Here is a 16,805-nt window from a genome sequence, read left to right on the forward strand (position 1 = left end):
TTAATGAACTTACGTGACTTTGGTCCTCAAGTGTTTCAAGCCTGAGCATAACGACTGTGAAATACAGTGAAGCACCGTTATAATCAAGTCGAAGGGGCCCGCAATGTCTCCGTTACAGCCTGTGTTTCGTTATAGCGTTTCGTGACATTCATTGCAACTGTCGCATACCACCGGGCTTACCTGGCGCTTTGTATGCCGAGGGCAACAAAACCGGCGCTTAGTGTGCCCCCGATGTGTGCACGGAGCGCCCAACCTAATGGCGAATTACACGTACACCGACCGAACCTTGCCAGGTCTTTCCTGGGCTTCAGAGCCTAAGAAACGGGGAGGAATTATGTCGTAGACGATCCATTCAGAATATTCAGCTCGGTTTTTCTCTTGTTCTGAAGCCTATGCGGACAAGAGTGCGCGCGGAGGCCATTTATTCTACAATACCTGTTTTCCCTGTCTTCGCCGCGCAGCTCACGAGCACGGGGTCCAAAACACTTCTCCACATGACAGTCGTGTCTACGTTAGAACGAAGGCCTTCTGGTCAACCGAATATTGTTTGGTCGTGTGAAACCAGGCGCACCGCCCAACTGTTGTAGTCATGCCATCATGCTTCAGAAAGGGAAAATGTACTGTGAGTGGAGCCATGGAACCCTGCAAACACATGAGGTGGAATCGGTAAGGAAATGTTCGGCTCCGTTACAAATTGCCATGCTGAACGCGAAAGCGCCAGCAGTACGGTTCACTGGAGGTTTGTTAGGTTTACGGAATACCGAAAGCACGGGTTTCTTTAGGGGCTGCCAAAAAGAACTGCTGTTCCTTTTTTTGTCCATTATTCGGTTATAAATTGCTTTGTTATAGTGAGGTTCAGCTGTTGTGCTCTGCCAGTAAAGTGCTCTAGTTCTAATCACTGTTAGCCATTCATATTTTTACGCGGCAATTTCTATCCCATAGCGTTTTTTTAGCCGTTTAACCTCTCCATCACATTTATTAATCATCTCACATCCTGCAGCCGCACATGATCTGTTACTCAGCTGGTTCTAAAAAATGCTTCCTTGTACAAATGAGCACAGTGTATGAACATATGAGCCGCAATTAGGAACACTAAAAGTTTGGTTCGAATGCACTGCGGTAGTGGCGCCACGAAGCAAGTTCCGGGTATCTATGGTACGTGGAACCGCAATTAGAATTGCCAGTGCAAGATTGAATGTCGATGATGGCTGAGAAGATTTTAAGTAATGAGCCTCCCACTGTCAGTCGCTTACAGCCGCGTGTGCGCAGGTCAACTCGCTGGGCCTGGCGTACGATTTCGACTCGATCATGCACTACGCGCGCAACACGTTCTCCAAGAGCACCCACCTGGACACCATCCTGCCGCAGGAGGACGCGGCTACGCGGCGCCGCCCTGAGATCGGCCAGCGCGTGCGCCTCTCGGCGGGCGACATCTCGCAGACCAACAAGCTCTACAGGTGCCCCCGTGAGTATGCTCTCCTCCTACAACGAGCCTGGACGCATTTCGGACTGAGCGGTCACGACGCTTATTTCTCTCCTACAAAGAGAGGCATACGTAGGCGCACTCCTCGAGCGTGTCCCAGGTGCGATGGAGGCGGCGCGGTGGGTTGCAGGTGCGAAGAAGAAACAAATTCAGATGAGTACCGGTGCGGAGGAACCCCGCGATGATGACTCGTAAGATGGGGTTGTAACACTTTGTGTTCCAGGGCGGTGTTACTAACGCGACAGCGTCAAGGCTCCCATTTTTCGGAAAATCCGGCACTTACGGTGTCGGCGTTGTGAGCGAGAAAGCAGGTGGCCCATCTACCACCTTGGTAACGTGGTGATGTCAACACAACCTGCCCACTGTAGCATGTGGCACTTAATGATTGGTCGCGATAGGTTACTGGGGAACAGCAATCTGGATATCACAAACCCCGCCTGTGGCCGATGCTGAAGCAAAGGGCGCCTGTTTACAGCTGTGCCTTTCTCTAGACCGGACATCATTTGTCTTCTTCCGGGCTTTATTAGGAGGGCGACGGCGAGATGTTGAGCCCAGCAAGACACTTGGCACATGCGCCTTAAAAGAATCGCTATTTTTTGCTCCGCGTGGAATTCTGCGTCCTCATGCATGGTTGCTGCATAGACTCCCTTTAGATATCGCATTCAAGCGAAAGTATACACTTACAGTTAGTTGGGCTAGCGAATTCCGTAGACTGTTCCACTCGTGACATAATTGGGACAGTGGAGCATGTACTCGTGATGTGTCCAGTATATGCGCGCTAAATACTAACGTTGGCCGCTTCCGTGAAGCGTTTCGACAACAGGTCATTCCTAGATGACTTACGGCTGGGCGCTTGTCCCCAGACTTGGAAAGCTGTGCAGGCAGCGCGGCGGTTTTCACGCTTTTTGAGCGACACAGGCCTCGACTCGCGATTGTGGTCGCAACAAATGTGCCTGCATCTCCATTACAATATTTTCATCTCTCTTCTCACTACATAACCACCCATCACGACCCTCTTTCTTCTCCTCTTCCCCATTGCGGAGTAGCAGGCCAGGAATTCATTTTTCCGTCCGACTACTGTGCCCTTCCACTCAATAAACATCTGTTTATGCGCAGTCATACGCAAAGAGGTCTCAAGGCTGTTGAAGTGATCCACTGAAGCTATAACGTCACACCCTTAACGCGGAGCTTGAATGTTTAAATTTTTGTACTTTTAATGTACAGACAAAAGTGGAAGTACCTTAGACTCAGAACAGGGTAATGAATAACCCAATATCCGGATGGATCACTGCCGCGTGACGTCGCTGGCTTCCACGGCGCCAGCAGCCCCCGCTGCAGCCACGTCTTTCCTCGTAGTGCGGACAGAGTCGTCGCTTGGACGACTGCCTGTGTCGTGTGTCTGTCGCATGTGATGTTCTGACCAGTGAAGTGGGGTGCCTCTTCGACCTCTCTGGCGAAATGTGTCACCCCATTCCAAAGGATGCCAACCACTAAAGAGCATGAATTCGTGTGGGATTGACGTGCGCGCCTACCGAGGGCGGTTTTCTATGGGATAAGCGGTGCGTTTCAGAAGAATGACTAAAAGAGGTGTTGATTTCTCTGCTGCACGAAGCACCCGAACCGTTAGCTCCAGGCACAGCAATAATTCGAGCTGCTGCCATTCCTTTTCTCAGGGCGGTCGGATTTGCGAAAAAGTGATTCTGAATAGTGAGGAATGCCCCGCCGCGGTGGCTCAGTGGTTAGGGCGCTCGACTACTGATCCGAAGTTCCCGGGTTCGAACCCGACCGCGGCGGCTGCGTTTTTATGGAGGAAAAACGCTAAGGCGCCCGTGTGCTGTGCGATGTCAGTGCACGTTAAAGATCCCCAGGTGGTCGAAATTATTCCGGAGTCCTCCACTACGGCACCTATTCTTCCTTTCTTCTTTCACTCCCTCCTTTATCCCTTCCCTTACGGCGCGGTTCAGGTGTCCAAAGATATATGAGACAGATACTGCGCCATTTCCTTTCCCCAAAAACCAATTATTATTATTATTATTATTATTATTATTATAGTGAGGAAATAATGCCTGCTTTGCGTAGTGTAATCTAGACGTTGATTTCTTTTAACAGTTAAAGATCTTTATTAAAAAAAACTGTGAGAGATACGTCGGAGCGGTTTGTGCACAATAAATTACACAGAAAGGCGGACATTACTTACCTGATAGGGCTATATATATAGACGATTAACTAAACACCTGCGACACATTTTCTTTTCTTTCAATTTTATGGGGAGGGCTATATTGCTAAATTAAAAACCTTCACCACCGAGGGTGAGCCCTGTTTTTAAATTTCGTTATTTGCGATTCTAGTTCGAAATACCGAACGCGAAAAATACGCATTTGAAGGCTCGTTCAGTTGGCTTTCCCGCATTGTATTTTTATAAAATGGCGTCGCTTCCCTCTTTCTGCATCAAATGCGAACTTCGTTTACCTATTTGATGATGCAGAAGTCGGCTTGATTTCCGCGGCGACACCACGCGCAGCAATGCCATTTTTATAAATACGCAATCCAGGAAAGCCAACGCAACGAGCCTTCGAATGCGCATTTTTGATGTTCTATATTTTGAACTAGAATGCAGATTTTGGAAATTTTAAAACACGGCTCACTCGGTACTGGTTTTGTTCGGTTTGTGAGGGTCTAACGTCCCAAAGCGACTCAGGCTATGAGGAATACTGTAGTGAAGGGCTCCGGAAATTTCGACCACCTGGGGTTCTTTAACGTGCACTGACATCGTACAGTACACTGGCCTCCAGAATTTCGCCCCCATCGAAATTCGATCGCCGCAGCTGGGATCAAACCCGCGTCTTTCGGGTCAGCAGCGGAGCGCCATAACCTCTGAACCTCCGCGGTAGCTGCTTTGCTGGATAAAGAATTGAAATTCTTGGATGGGAACTAATGTGACAGGGTCGCATTTGGTTTTCTGCCCGTGTGGCACTGACGTTTTTTTGTACATGATTATCCTAATTGTGAAAACATGCATCACAAGAAATCCAGTTGAATTTGGCTCCTTTGTGTGCCCCCTTTCATGTCCTGTCGTGTGTGTGCGCAATTATTTCCAAAGGTCATTCATTGACATGGCACTGATAGAAACCAAACACAGTCGCGGCACTTTTTGAATTGGAAGGCCAGAAGACCTCAGGTCGAATTTCTGACGTTAATGTGCGCGCGCAGCCATGTATTCTTTGATACATTGCACAGTCTCTCCCACATTCTTATTGCCACAAAACAGCGGGAAGCAATGGAGAACGCAATCTGTGCACTCAACGAGGACTCTTTGGCGTTTGAAACCCCATTTGTTTTTCTGACAAGCGTGGAGCTTCGTGAGCTTCCAAACTTTGTTAAGCTTGTGGAGAGGAGTGAACAGCACTTTGACGTCGGCTTTTTCCACAGTGTTCTCTAGGTTGTCTTACGAGCCACTACGCCGGACTTGCCTGGCATCCAGATGCCTGACTTCTGGGAAATAAACTTTCCACATTTACACATTTGAGGGGAAGGGGGGTTGGAGTAGTGCACAGAGCTATGCTAGGCTTTGTGCAGATATACCGAACGAACAGTTAGAAAACAGAAATCGCGATTACACGTGCTATATATAGCGCAGTTGAACACATAAATCTTCCCAAGGCAGCACACTAAGATGCACAGATAACCATTAGTAGGCAGCCAAATTTGTCAAAGCACCGACGGCGGTCCAGCGGTGCGTCGGCGAGGCCGTATTGAGTGAAGCGGCCTGTCGTCTAATGAGCGATCGAAGCAGCGGAGCAGCAGCGCGCAGATCAGGCGCCCAATTCGGCGCCTGCAAACACGGCCCTCTGCTCTGAAACTCGCTGCTATGCAAATGCGGGGCCCATCGTCACGTGCCGCACTGTGCTATCGATCTCGGAGACGTCAGGCCGACGCCGCTCTGTTCCGAGCGCGCCATTCGATCAAGGATCAACTTGTGCACATCTCGTGTCTGGTCGTGTCTTTGTTACTTTCTTATTTACTTCTCTACGTTTCTCCTTTCTTTGGTGTCTTGTTTTATCGCACCGTCTTCTGCTCGCCGTATCGCCTCTATTTTTTCTGTTCTTACTTTAGTTAGATTTTCTTGTAGTTATTCTTCAGTGCTGGAGGGAAGCATTTGCAGAATTTACCGCGCAGAAATCAGTACAAAATGCCCGCTTCTCTGGGCTAGTGCATCCAGATGTAGCAGCAGACGGATATCTGGTACTGCCGCGCGGCTTATCTGTAATAAAGCTTAGCATAAGGCTTGAAATTTATCCCTAATATTATCTTCTGGACGCCACGGCGCCGCTTTTGCAGCGCTTTACCTCATTTTATGAGCGATGAAAAACAAAAATTCACCAAACTATCCTAGATCGGCTTTTGCGTACGTTACAGTAACCTCCGGCAGGTTGAAACTTCCTTCGATGGGACGAGCGCACGCAAGGAGTGTGGACACCAAGTCTTCAGCTTGTGTACTTTTCGCCGAGAGCAGTGCGCAGGGACCTGGGAAAAGTGAGCCGATATGTTCGAGTCGGCCTTCTATAACATAACTCTTTTCCTCTTTCAGTTTCAAGGCACGTCCCGCTTTCGCTACTCGGTCTCCTGCGAGCTTGCTTGGTTCGCGGCGGTTCGTTGCCCTGAATTTTCGTGTCACAGCCGTTGGACACCGAAGCTCCAGAAGTGCTGTCATAGGTTATCTAAAGCACATTGGGGCCAGTTCAGTTCTGCCGATCACCGAAAAACAAAAGCTGCAGATTCGCTGTCCATACCTTTTTAGGGGCGTGTACGCAGCGATAGCAATTATCCATTTGTGACCAAAGGCCTCGGACCCATCCATCGCAAGAAGGATTTCTGCAACTAGATGGACCGCAGTACCCTCCCGGAAAATATGTAGGGCACTAGCAAACCTTTTGCCGCCGCGGTGGCGCAGTGGTAATGGCGCTCGGCTGTTGACCCGAAAGACGCGGCTTTGATCCCGGCCGCGGCGGTCGAATTTTGATAAAGGCGTAATTCTAGAGGCCCGTGTACTGTGCGGTGTCAGTGTCAGTCACACTAGAGAACCCCAGGTGGTTGAAATTTCCGGACCCCTTCAAAACAGCGTCCCTCATAGCCTGAGTCGCCGTGGGACGTTAAACCTCCTTGGACCATAAACCAAACTAGCAAAACTTTCTTTTGGGAAAAAAGCGTTCAGCAGCTTTGTGGGCACTCATGGCTTTGGCAGTCACTAGCGGAACAATTTTGCTTCGCCACTGCTTTGTTTTTTTTTTTTAGAGCAATTTGATTTCTTTGCATCCGTCGAAAAGCATAAGGCGTAGGCACGTCCGAGGCAAACTGCTCACAGATGGTTGCGCAGTTTTATTCCCCCGCTAAAATGACACTACCTGACCTTTTGAAACAAAATGATGATCACCGAAGAACGCTTGAATTTAAATTTCGCTTGCTTTCTTTCGCAATGTTGATAGCTGTCGGCATGGCTGAGCTTTAGGCGTCCGGCAGCAGCAGCATTGGTGTAGGCTGCTACTGAAACGTCCCTGTGCACACATGTGGGAGAATGCATAAAGCATTGGTGGACACAACAGCTCGCTTCTGAGGTTTAGCCGGCCAGCTTCTCAATTGGATTTGGCTTTCTAATAATCGGTGGGAGCCACGGTTGGAGGCACCAAAGGAACAAGACAAGCTCCTGCTTTCACACGTTTCGTGCTCAATGAGCTGTGCTTCGTCTGCAGAAGAAAAAGGCGCGGACCGCCTTTGGTGCGCGGCATCGTTATCGCGCCTTCATTGCCGTCAGCTCCTGCTGTTGGGGCGAGTAGTGTTCTGAACAGAATCAGTGTTGCGTCTGCGCTACTAGTGCTTGGCTTTCCGAGCCGGAGAACATGAAATGGAAGCGGTGCATCCTGGCAGGCACGTCGCATCGCCGTTTTTTCGATCGTGCGCTCGACGTTACAGGTTGCCGCGTGGCGGGAGCGGCGGGCTGGCCAGGAAAAGGCCGGGCGCTGTTCGTGCACTTCATTAGATTTGGCGATGCTTTGCGCCCCTCATTAAGCAGCGGGGCAGAAAATGAAAGCCAAGCCGAAGAGAGGGGACGTGGCCTGGAGGGAACGTGCGGTGGGCGTGATTTAATTGCCCCTTATTATCGGCTGCAGCCACCCTCCCTCTGCGCCGCGTTTTCATCCTCGGCTTAACACCTGGGAACTGAGGGGGAAAGCGTTCCGTTGCAGGTTCTCCTAACGCCGATCAATTTCCGCTCTTCCTGTGTATCCAGCTGCGCAGCGGCGACCGTGTGACGTGCTCGTTGTGGCGGCTCGCTGGCCGCGTCTTTCGTTCTTCCTTTTTTTTTTTGGCGTTTTGGGCCACTCTCTCCTAACCCTCTTGCCTAGTATCCGCGAAGCTGGGCGCATAGCGAAGGAGCGCGCGTGTAAGTGGCATTCGGTGTCTTCCGTGTTCACACGAATTTTTGGCCGTCCTGAGAAAAAAAGTGTCGAAGAATTTTCCGAGAATCTGTCCGTAATAGCCAGATTATTGTTGGGAGCTTCAATAAGTAATTAGTTTCGCAACAGACGAAAGCTGTGTGCATCTTAGTTGTTTTTTTTCTCGCCAGGTTGTCGTGTGCGTTGTTGGAAAAGCATTAATGTTAATGAAACTGCGTTTACGATGCAATCGGACGTGCACGTCAGCATTCGGGGCTTTATTCACATTAAAGTTAATCACTATATTTTCTTGCGCAGCTTTGTAATTTACCTATGCAGCTGTTAGGGTCACTTATGCTCCTGTCCCGTGCGATGCATACATATTCAGGACAGTAAAATGGGCTTTTTACAAGAGGCTGCAATTAATCGGTTGATGCGTTACCATAACTCCTCTCATTTAAATACTGACAGCGCAGAATATAGTGAACCAACATTTGCACACTTGTTTGTGTGTAATGTCGCGTTCTTTTAAACAAAGCTGATAAAGCAACTGACGAAGAGGGTGAACAGTGTCATCGGTAATGACTTTGTACCTGGCAGTTGTCATCTGGCGAACTCAGGGTGACGCGGAGAAGCAGTTGGGGAAGCCGGCAATCATAGTGATCAGCTTGTCCCTCTCGTCTGCAGGGTTTCGGTAATGTGCCGTTTGCTAATGAGTGAGCGGAGAGCGAGGACTTTCAGACAGTGTCGCAGTGTCGATAGGGGAGATGTTTTGCCCGTGTGACAATGTCAACGGGACGTCTGGCCCAAAGTGCTTGCCACTGAGCTACAGTATAGCGCCTCTTGTGCAGCTCATACACACCAGCCTACGTTCTGCGGCGGCCACACAAGAACTTTGTTTACGCCGTCCATTCTGGCTGCTATGTTCTGTCTGGTTCTCGACACGGCCAAGCCGCCACTCCATGGACGCCTTCCCAGCGACGGAAAGAACGCGACCGGCGCCGCCACCTCCGAAGAGCCGCAGCTTGCGCGGCTCTAAACCGGCGCCCAGATACCCTCGACCTCAGGACCCTCTTCGGCGGCTACTTCAGGCGGCATTGTAACATAGACTAATTTCGGGGGGGGGGGGGGGCATGTAGCGCACATTTGCTCTATTTATAAAGAGCACCATCAACATGTATGCGTTCCCTCCTGCCCACAACCCGCTACCTTTTGTTCATAACGCTCGACATCTTAAGCCCGCGACTTCGTATCTATTTCCTCGCGCACGACACCAAGCCAGAAACGTCGATTTCGCTAACCTAGTCCCAACACCTCTAATGCACTTGATGTGGCCGATTATTGTGCCCTTAGTACGGTGCTGCGGTGCGCTTTGAAAGTTGGTGACCAGTACTCAGGTGCAGCCAGTGTCAAGCTTCGTGACTCCCCTAGGAACGCTAAGGCCCCGTTCAAGAAGCAGCTGCACGCTTCTCTTCAGCAGAACCTGTCCGGACGCGACAGGCAGAAACACGCTCGACTCAGCCGGTTAGGTCACGTGGTCCGCTGAGACGCGTGTCTCGGAAACGGTTCTGTGTCGGGGTAAGGCAAAGTTCATGAAGCGTGAGGCGGTGCTCTGTGTTGGCTTGAGGAAAATGAGAGTGTTGAGACGCCAACCGGACAGCTTTATTCCAGCCCCAGCGAATCCCGGCACGAGCACGAGACCCCACCAGCCGCCGCGAGCCTCACGCGGGCGCACCGCCGCGCAGCCAAGCCAAGCCACGAAGACGGCCTAGCCACTGCATGTGGCTACTGCCTACTACATCTCCTCTGAGAGAAAAGCAACATCGTGGAGGAATGACGTAACGTCAACACCCGGTGTGCCGGTGGGAGGCGTCAGCGCATGTTACTTCATATCCTTCCAGAAGGATCGGAAGTTGCCGTACGCCATGTCGTCTATCGTAATCTCTTCGCTGCTGTTCGCGGTATTGGGTTTCAAAATTCCGAAGTTTAGTGGCGTCTGGCAAACGGGGAACAAGCCTTCCGGGAATCAGAGGAATCTCTGTCCACAACCGCCTCGCCATCAATAGTTCAGAGGGGCTGTAGCCATTTTTCAATGGAGTTGACCTGTAGGAAAAGAGGGTCAGGTACGGGTCTGGGGTCTTCTTCATTGATGTTTTGATGATTTTTACCGCAGCCTCAGCGAGTCCGTTGCTTTGAGGGTATTGTGGGCTTGATGTGACGTGTTTGAACCCGTATTCTTGAGCAAACTTAGCCAAGTCGGAGGACGAGAATTGCGGACCATTATCGGAGACTACCACCTCTGGAATGCCGTGCCGGGCGAAAATTGATTTGCAGTGATTGATCACTGTACTAGGTGACAGCTTCTCTAGAGGAGTCAGTTCCGGATATCTGGAGTAATAATCAGTCACGATTAACCACCAGTGGCTAATGAAGAACAGGTGCATTGCAACTCTCTCCCATGGTCTTGAAGGAAACTCGGTGCTTCGAAGGGGCATTTTTCGGTTGCTGGACGTCTTGACACATTCTGGACAATGTTTTATCGTGGTTGCGATGTCTGGCCACTGTAGGCCACCAAACGGTGTCCTTGGCGCGAGCTTGCGTCTTCGTAATGCTGAAGTGGCCTTCGTGCAGAAGGCGCAGAATTTCGCTCCAGCACGTGAGTGGGACAACCACCCCGGCTGCGTAGAGTGGCAGATTGTCCTGCACGGTGAGTTGGCCATGTGGCTCGTAGAAAGGTCTGACCTCAAGGGGCAAATCCCGCCTGGAAGGCCAGTTTTTCTTGCAGAGTTCTCGGAGATATAAGCACACGCGATCTGATTTTTGGGACTCTTTCAGCTACTCAAGGCAATGCTGTTTGATGGGAAGAGTTGTCCTCACACAGCGGACGAAAGCTTCGACGTCGCCCGCTAGCTCGGTGTCACCGGTCTGTTGAAGCGGCGCTCTGGAAAGCGTGTCAGCGGCGAGGAGGTCTTTCCCAGGGACGTACGCCACCTCGTACTGATACCGCACCATCCTCATTTTGAGCCTCTGTAGTCGAGGTGTAAGGTCATCAAGACTCTTTGACATAAAGATTGGTACCAGCAGCTTGTGGTCGGTCTCGAGTGAGAAGAACTTGCCGACGAGATAGTCGCTGAGCTTTCCACAAGCCCAAACCAAGGTAAGATCCTATTTCTCTATTTGCGCATAGCGTTTCTCTGTCAGAAGCTGGGAGGCATAACAGTGACCGTAAATTTGCCACTGGCTTCTTTCTGTCTAATCGCCGCCCCCAATCCTTAGGAAGAAGCGTCTGCACTGACTACTGTATCCATTGCAGGGTCGTACACCCCTAGCACTGGGCGAGACGAAAGTAGTCGCTTCCACTTGTCAAACGCTTGCTGCTGAGGAATGTCCCAAACAAATTCCTGCTTTTTTGACAGCAAGCAAGTGAGCGCTTGGAGCACGTCATTGAGGTTGAGGACAAAGCGGGCAAGATAGGTTGCCATCCCGAGCACCCTTTGCAGCTCGCTTTTGTTGGTGGGGCTGTTCATTTTTAAGGTGGCCTCAACCTTTTTGTCGCCCGGTTTGATTCCTTGCTGGTGAAGCTTGGGACCCAAGAACGTGAGCTGGTCGACGTTAAACAGGCACTTGTTCTCGTTTAGCGTGACACCTGCCTTAGTCGTTGAAGAACGGTACGGAGTGTCTCGTGCTCTGTTTCGTCTGAGCCCCAGATAAGGATGTCGTCCATATGACACACAACTCTGCTGACAACTTCCAGAATTTTTGACCTCTGCTTTTGGAAGTACTCGGGAGCGGACGCGATGCCAAATGGAAGCCTGTTGAAGGAAAACCTCCTGAATGGCGTGATGAAAGTAGTGAGCTTCTTGCTGCCTTCACTGAGTGGTATCTGCCAGAACCCTGAATGGGCATCCATCTTCGAAAACACCTTGGATCCATGGAGCAGGCCGAGTGTATGCTCAACAGAGGGATTCGGATGCCACTCTCGTAGGACGTGACGGTTGAGCTCGGTGAACTCGACGCAAATTCTAACATCACCGTTTGGTTTTTGGACTACCACCATTGGTGCACACCATTCAGTCCGCTCATCAACAGGTGAAATGACGCCAATATTATCCATTCGCTGCAGTTCAAGCCTTGTTTTCGTGTAGAGTGGAATTGGCATGCAGCGAGGGGTGCTCAAAACAAATGGTTTCGCACCTTCGCACAGGTGAATGTGGTGTGCTCTTAGTAGCTTTCCGAGGCTTTGAAACAACGAAGGAAATTCGTCACTTGGGCTCACCTTCTTTGCGACGGCGCTGACGAAGGTTAGCACCTGCAAGTCTCTGATGGCGGGTTTGCTGAGTCAGGGAGTGTGGACATCTTCCAGCACGTAGACGTCTTGGAGCGTTTCACGTCCACGGTAGGCGAGTTGAAGACACGCTACGCGCTTGGCTGCGAGAAGCCTCCCATCAGGATCGTAGAGCTTCCGAGGAGCTACAGACAACAGAGGCTGATGTCGGAGCATGCTGAAAGTCGTAGGTGGGAGGACAGATTCTTCGGCACTTGTGTCAATCTTGAATTTGACAGGTTGGCCTTGCACGAGGATGGTTGTCTCCCATTTCGACGTATCGAAGGACGAGACGGTTTCGAGAAATCCACCTTGGCTGTCGTGTTCTGTTGCTTCAACGATGTCAACCCGGCGTGACATGCAGACGCGTAGTGGCCCTTTTTGTGGCAGCCCCTGCATACCCGCGTCCACGCTGGGCAGAGTGAACGCGGGTGTCGTTCTTTCCCACACCAACGACACGACGACGGAACGCTGTCAGCTGGACGCGGATGTGGCCTTGATTCAAAGTGCCCTCGGCCGTCGTTGACGTGAGCAGCGTTCGTGGGGTGCCTGACTTGCTGTTTGCCTGATGCAAATTTGTTGACGGTCAGCGTTTCGGTGTGAAGCTCCGCTTGCGGCTGACGAGCGCTTTCGACCTGCCTGATACTCTCAAGCGCCTTCTGAAGAGTAAGATCAGCGTCTAGTTGGAGTCTCGCTGACAATTCCTGGTCTTGAATGCCGACGACCAATCTGTCTCGAACCAGTTCCTCTCGGAGGGTGCCGTACTCACTTTGGTTGGAAAGCGTGTGAAGAGTAGTTACGAAGTCTTCCACGGATTCGACGTCGTTTTGGACCCTCGTGTTGAAGCGAGCCCGTTGAAAAATGACGTTGCTCCGCGGTATGAAGTAGCCGTCGAACTGCTTTAGGACGACTTCCAAATTCTGAGCGTTCTCACCGGAGAGTTTGAAGGTTGCGAAGACGTCCTCAGCCTGGTCGCCCATCAAGTAAAGGAGGGGGCGACCTGATGTGACCCTGATTTGTCGCAGAGACCGGAGGCCATGTAGAAACGCTCGAACCACGGCCAGTCAGCAGGAGACGTGAAGCAGAAGGCCTCGGGCGGTTGAATGACGAAGGACGCCATGTACTGGCCGCGTAGTCCAGACCGTAGACGCTGCTGTGACGCGTGCCACCGTTGATTCGTATTCGAGCGAGAGGAAGCAGCCCCGGCTGGGCTTACTGTGGGAATTCCGTTACTTCTGGCACCATGTTGGGTTGAGGAAAACGAGAGCTTTGAGACGCCAACCGGACAGCTTTATTCCAGCCCAGCAAATCCCGGCACGAGCACGAGACGCCGCCAGCCGCCGCGAGCATCACGCGGGCGCACCGCCGCGCAGCCAAGCCAAGCCACGCAGACGGCCTAGCCACTGCATGTGGCTACTGCCTACTACAGTCTGAGAGGTCTAAAAAGCTCGCTCCAAGCTACATAAAAAATTCCATGACGTGAAGAATGTCTCTGTAGCAGTCGTGCAAGACGACGAAGGTGACTGGGCACGTGAGGCCGTTAATCTGAACGTGCAGTAAGTCCATTTGCCAACCGCTTTTACGAGGTGTCCTGGCAGTTGATTTTCGTGCCATCTCACGACGTGACGTCGTCACCTTGCGAAGACGGCAAGATAGCTCTGCACTCACAACAGAATAGTCTGCACAGGGGCCGTTGATTCCTGCATTAAGATCATTGCACACCGTGCCGGGAGAGTCGTTCGTCGACAGGAAGCTCGTCGGTGGTCGAAGGGGAGCTGTGCGACAAGCGTGGACGCTCTGGTACACGTTCGCGTTCGGCAACTTCACGTCCACGCATCGCCGGACTTTCCAAAGAGGGGGCGATGCTTTCTCGTCGGAGGCTGCGAAGAACGTAGTCGAGCCGGCGCGGCGGCAGCGAGCGAAACTTACGACAAGAAGGCCTCTGTGGTGTCGGGGTGAGGCTAAGAAAAACCAAAAACAAATACACATCACCTCACACAACCAACCGCACCAAAGATTTCTCGGGTAAATTAAAAGAAGCAAAAAAGAGGCGATGCACAAATATTGAATTGTTACTGTGAACAAATTTAATAGGACAGCACCGAACATATTCTGGAACTATTTGAACAAACTAAAATGCCAGCATAGCAATCTCCCCCCCCCTCCCCCCCCCCGCCTGGCGATGCATTAAAACATGCCAACAACTTCAGTGAATACTTCAAATCAGTTTTCACACTTGACAGTGGTGCTACACCAGTCTCAGAAGCGTTTGTTCCCGATGCGGAGAAAAAAACGATGATATTGCACTTTCAGAATCGGGAATATTTTCTTTATTCCTAAATCTCGACACAAAAAAGTCCTGTGGTCCTGATAATATAGCAAACCCATTTCTGAAGCGATATGCCGAATGGATATCGGAATACTAACTGCTGATTTAAACAAAATCTTCAGAAACTGCAGCCAGATACCGAACGACTGAATAATCGCAGTTGTCCCTGTGTACAAATCAGGCGATTGCTCAAACCACTCAAACTTTCACCCAGTATCGCTTACCTTACTGCTTGAAAAATGTTTGAGCACATTATTTTTAAACGTAATCTGACCTTTACCGAAGACTGGAACATACTGACTGCCAACCAACAAGGCTTAGGAAGGGTTTATCTACTACCACACAACTACTGGAGACTATTCATGACCTTACATCAATTATCGACAAGCGTGGGCAAGTAGACAATATTTCTCGACCTATGTAAAGCTTTTGACCGGGTATCTCATCTTAAATTAATACATAAGCTTAACTTTCTAGCAACAAATGCAATTACAAACTAGATAAAATCATATCAGGTCGACACCAATTTGTCCAGCATGAAGGTCAATTCTCGAACTATGTTGAAGTTTACTCGGGGGTACCCCAGGGTACTGTTCTAGCACCTCTACTTTTCCTTTGATGCATAAATAAATTTCCTTTGATACATAATAAAAAGGTGTTATTGAAGCATTCAAGATCAGGAAAACCGGAACAGAAAATTGCAACAGCGCACCGTCACTACCCTCGAAGATAGCTAAATGGACAAAAATGGTTTTTGGGGACAGGAAATGGCGCAGTATCTGTCTCACGTCTCGGCGGACACCTGAACCACGCCGTAAGGGAAGGGATAAAGGAGGGAGTGAAAGAAGAAAGGAAGGAAAGGGTGCCGTAGTGGAGGGCTCCGGAACAATTTCGACCACCTGGGGATCTTTAACGTGCACTGACGTCGCACAGCACACGGGCGCCTTAGCGTTTTTCCTCCATAAAAACGCAGCCGCCGCGGTCGGGTTCGAACCCGGGAACTCCGGATCAGCAGGTAGGTAAACTCTTTTATTGCGCCCAAAAACAGGGGACCAGTCAAAGGACCGGTTGCGCTGACTTAGAGGAGGTCGGCGGGGATCCCTTGGGATGCCGCGGCCTCCACCGCGCGCTGGATAAGCCAGCGTTGGTCTGCTGGCTTGGAAGTACACAGGAGAGACTCCCACGTCTCTGGGGTGTTTGCGTTGTCTCTGTTGTAATGTGTACAAGTCCACACCATGTGTATGAGTGTGGCCGGAGTTGAGCAGTGTTTACACATGGGGGCTATCTGTTCCGGAAAGATCCTGCTGTATAAGAGGGGGTGTGGGAAGCTGCCAGTTTGTAGTTTGCGCCATTGGACGGCCTCGCGTCTTGTTAGATCGCGGTGTGCGGGAGGATATGTGCACCTTTGGAGTCTGTAGTGCTGGAGTATGTCCGTGTAAGTGATGAGTAGAGATAGTGAAGCGCGTGGGATATTAGTGTCAGCGGAAGCAGGGTGGCTCATCATACTCTCGGCTCGGCAGCTGAGATCTCGAGCGAGAGTGTGTGCCTGGGCGTTTCCGCTGAGCGACTCGTGGGCTGGAGCCCAAAGAAGTAAGCGAGATGTGGAAGAGGGTGCTGTAGAACGTAGAATGTGTAACGCCTGGCAAGAGATACGGCCAGCATCGTAATTGCGAATAGCCTGTTGAGAGTCACTGATGACGACTTTGGTATTAGGGTCGGCTAGCGCGAGCGCAATGGCAACCTCCTCAGCTGCGGTGACTGTTTCTGCATTGCGAAGGCTGCAGGCTGTGTACCAGCTGCGGTGAGGGGCGAGAGCTACCGCCACCATCGCTGGCCTCGATGGATGGTAAGAGGCGTCCGTATACGTGACGTCCGGACGTCCGCTGAAGCGTTTCTCGAACTGACGAGCCCGGTCGGCCCGTCTCTCGGCGTGGTGTTCCGGGTGCATCCGTTTGGGAATGGGAGGAATGCGGAGATTTAGGCGATATTCCGATGTAAGTTCAGCGTAACTTGGGGCCGATCTCGGCGGGGAGATCCCAACTTGCTGCAGTACCGCTCGGCCAGCGTGTGTGAGTGAGAGCCGCTCATACTGGGCGGTGAGGGTTGCTTCGATCAGTTCGCTCACGGTATTGGAGATTCCGAGAGCCATGAGCTTATGGGTAGCTGTGGACATGGGAAGACCTAGGGCCGTCTTGTATGCTTTTCGAAGTGACGCGTCTAGCCGTTCGCTTTCGGCACGAC

At 51.1% G+C, this 16,805-nt stretch overlaps 1 protein-coding gene and 1 long non-coding RNA gene across 9 annotated transcripts in view; one reads left to right on the forward strand and one right to left on the reverse strand.

Annotated features, from left to right (window-relative positions):
* The window catches only part of LOC144116373 (protein tolkin-like), a 1,150,388-nt gene that overhangs the window by 728,014 nt on the left and 405,569 nt on the right, over positions 1 to 16,805 (forward strand). For all 3 annotated transcript variants that reach the window (XM_077651146.1, XM_077651147.1, XM_077651145.1), the window contains exon 7: positions 1,270 to 1,465. In XM_077651146.1, coding sequence (XP_077507272.1) covers positions 1,270 to 1,465 — 196 coding nt within the window. The remainder of the gene's footprint in view (positions 1 to 1,269; positions 1,466 to 16,805) is intronic.
* Positions 1 to 16,805, reverse strand: part of LOC144116374 (uncharacterized) — a 158,011-nt gene that overhangs the window by 88,810 nt on the left and 52,396 nt on the right. The window lies entirely within an intron of this gene.

Source organism: Amblyomma americanum, chromosome 1 (assembly GCF_052857255.1).
Source record: "Amblyomma americanum isolate KBUSLIRL-KWMA chromosome 1, ASM5285725v1, whole genome shotgun sequence".
Classification (NCBI taxonomy): Eukaryota; Metazoa; Arthropoda; class Arachnida; order Ixodida; family Ixodidae; genus Amblyomma; species Amblyomma americanum.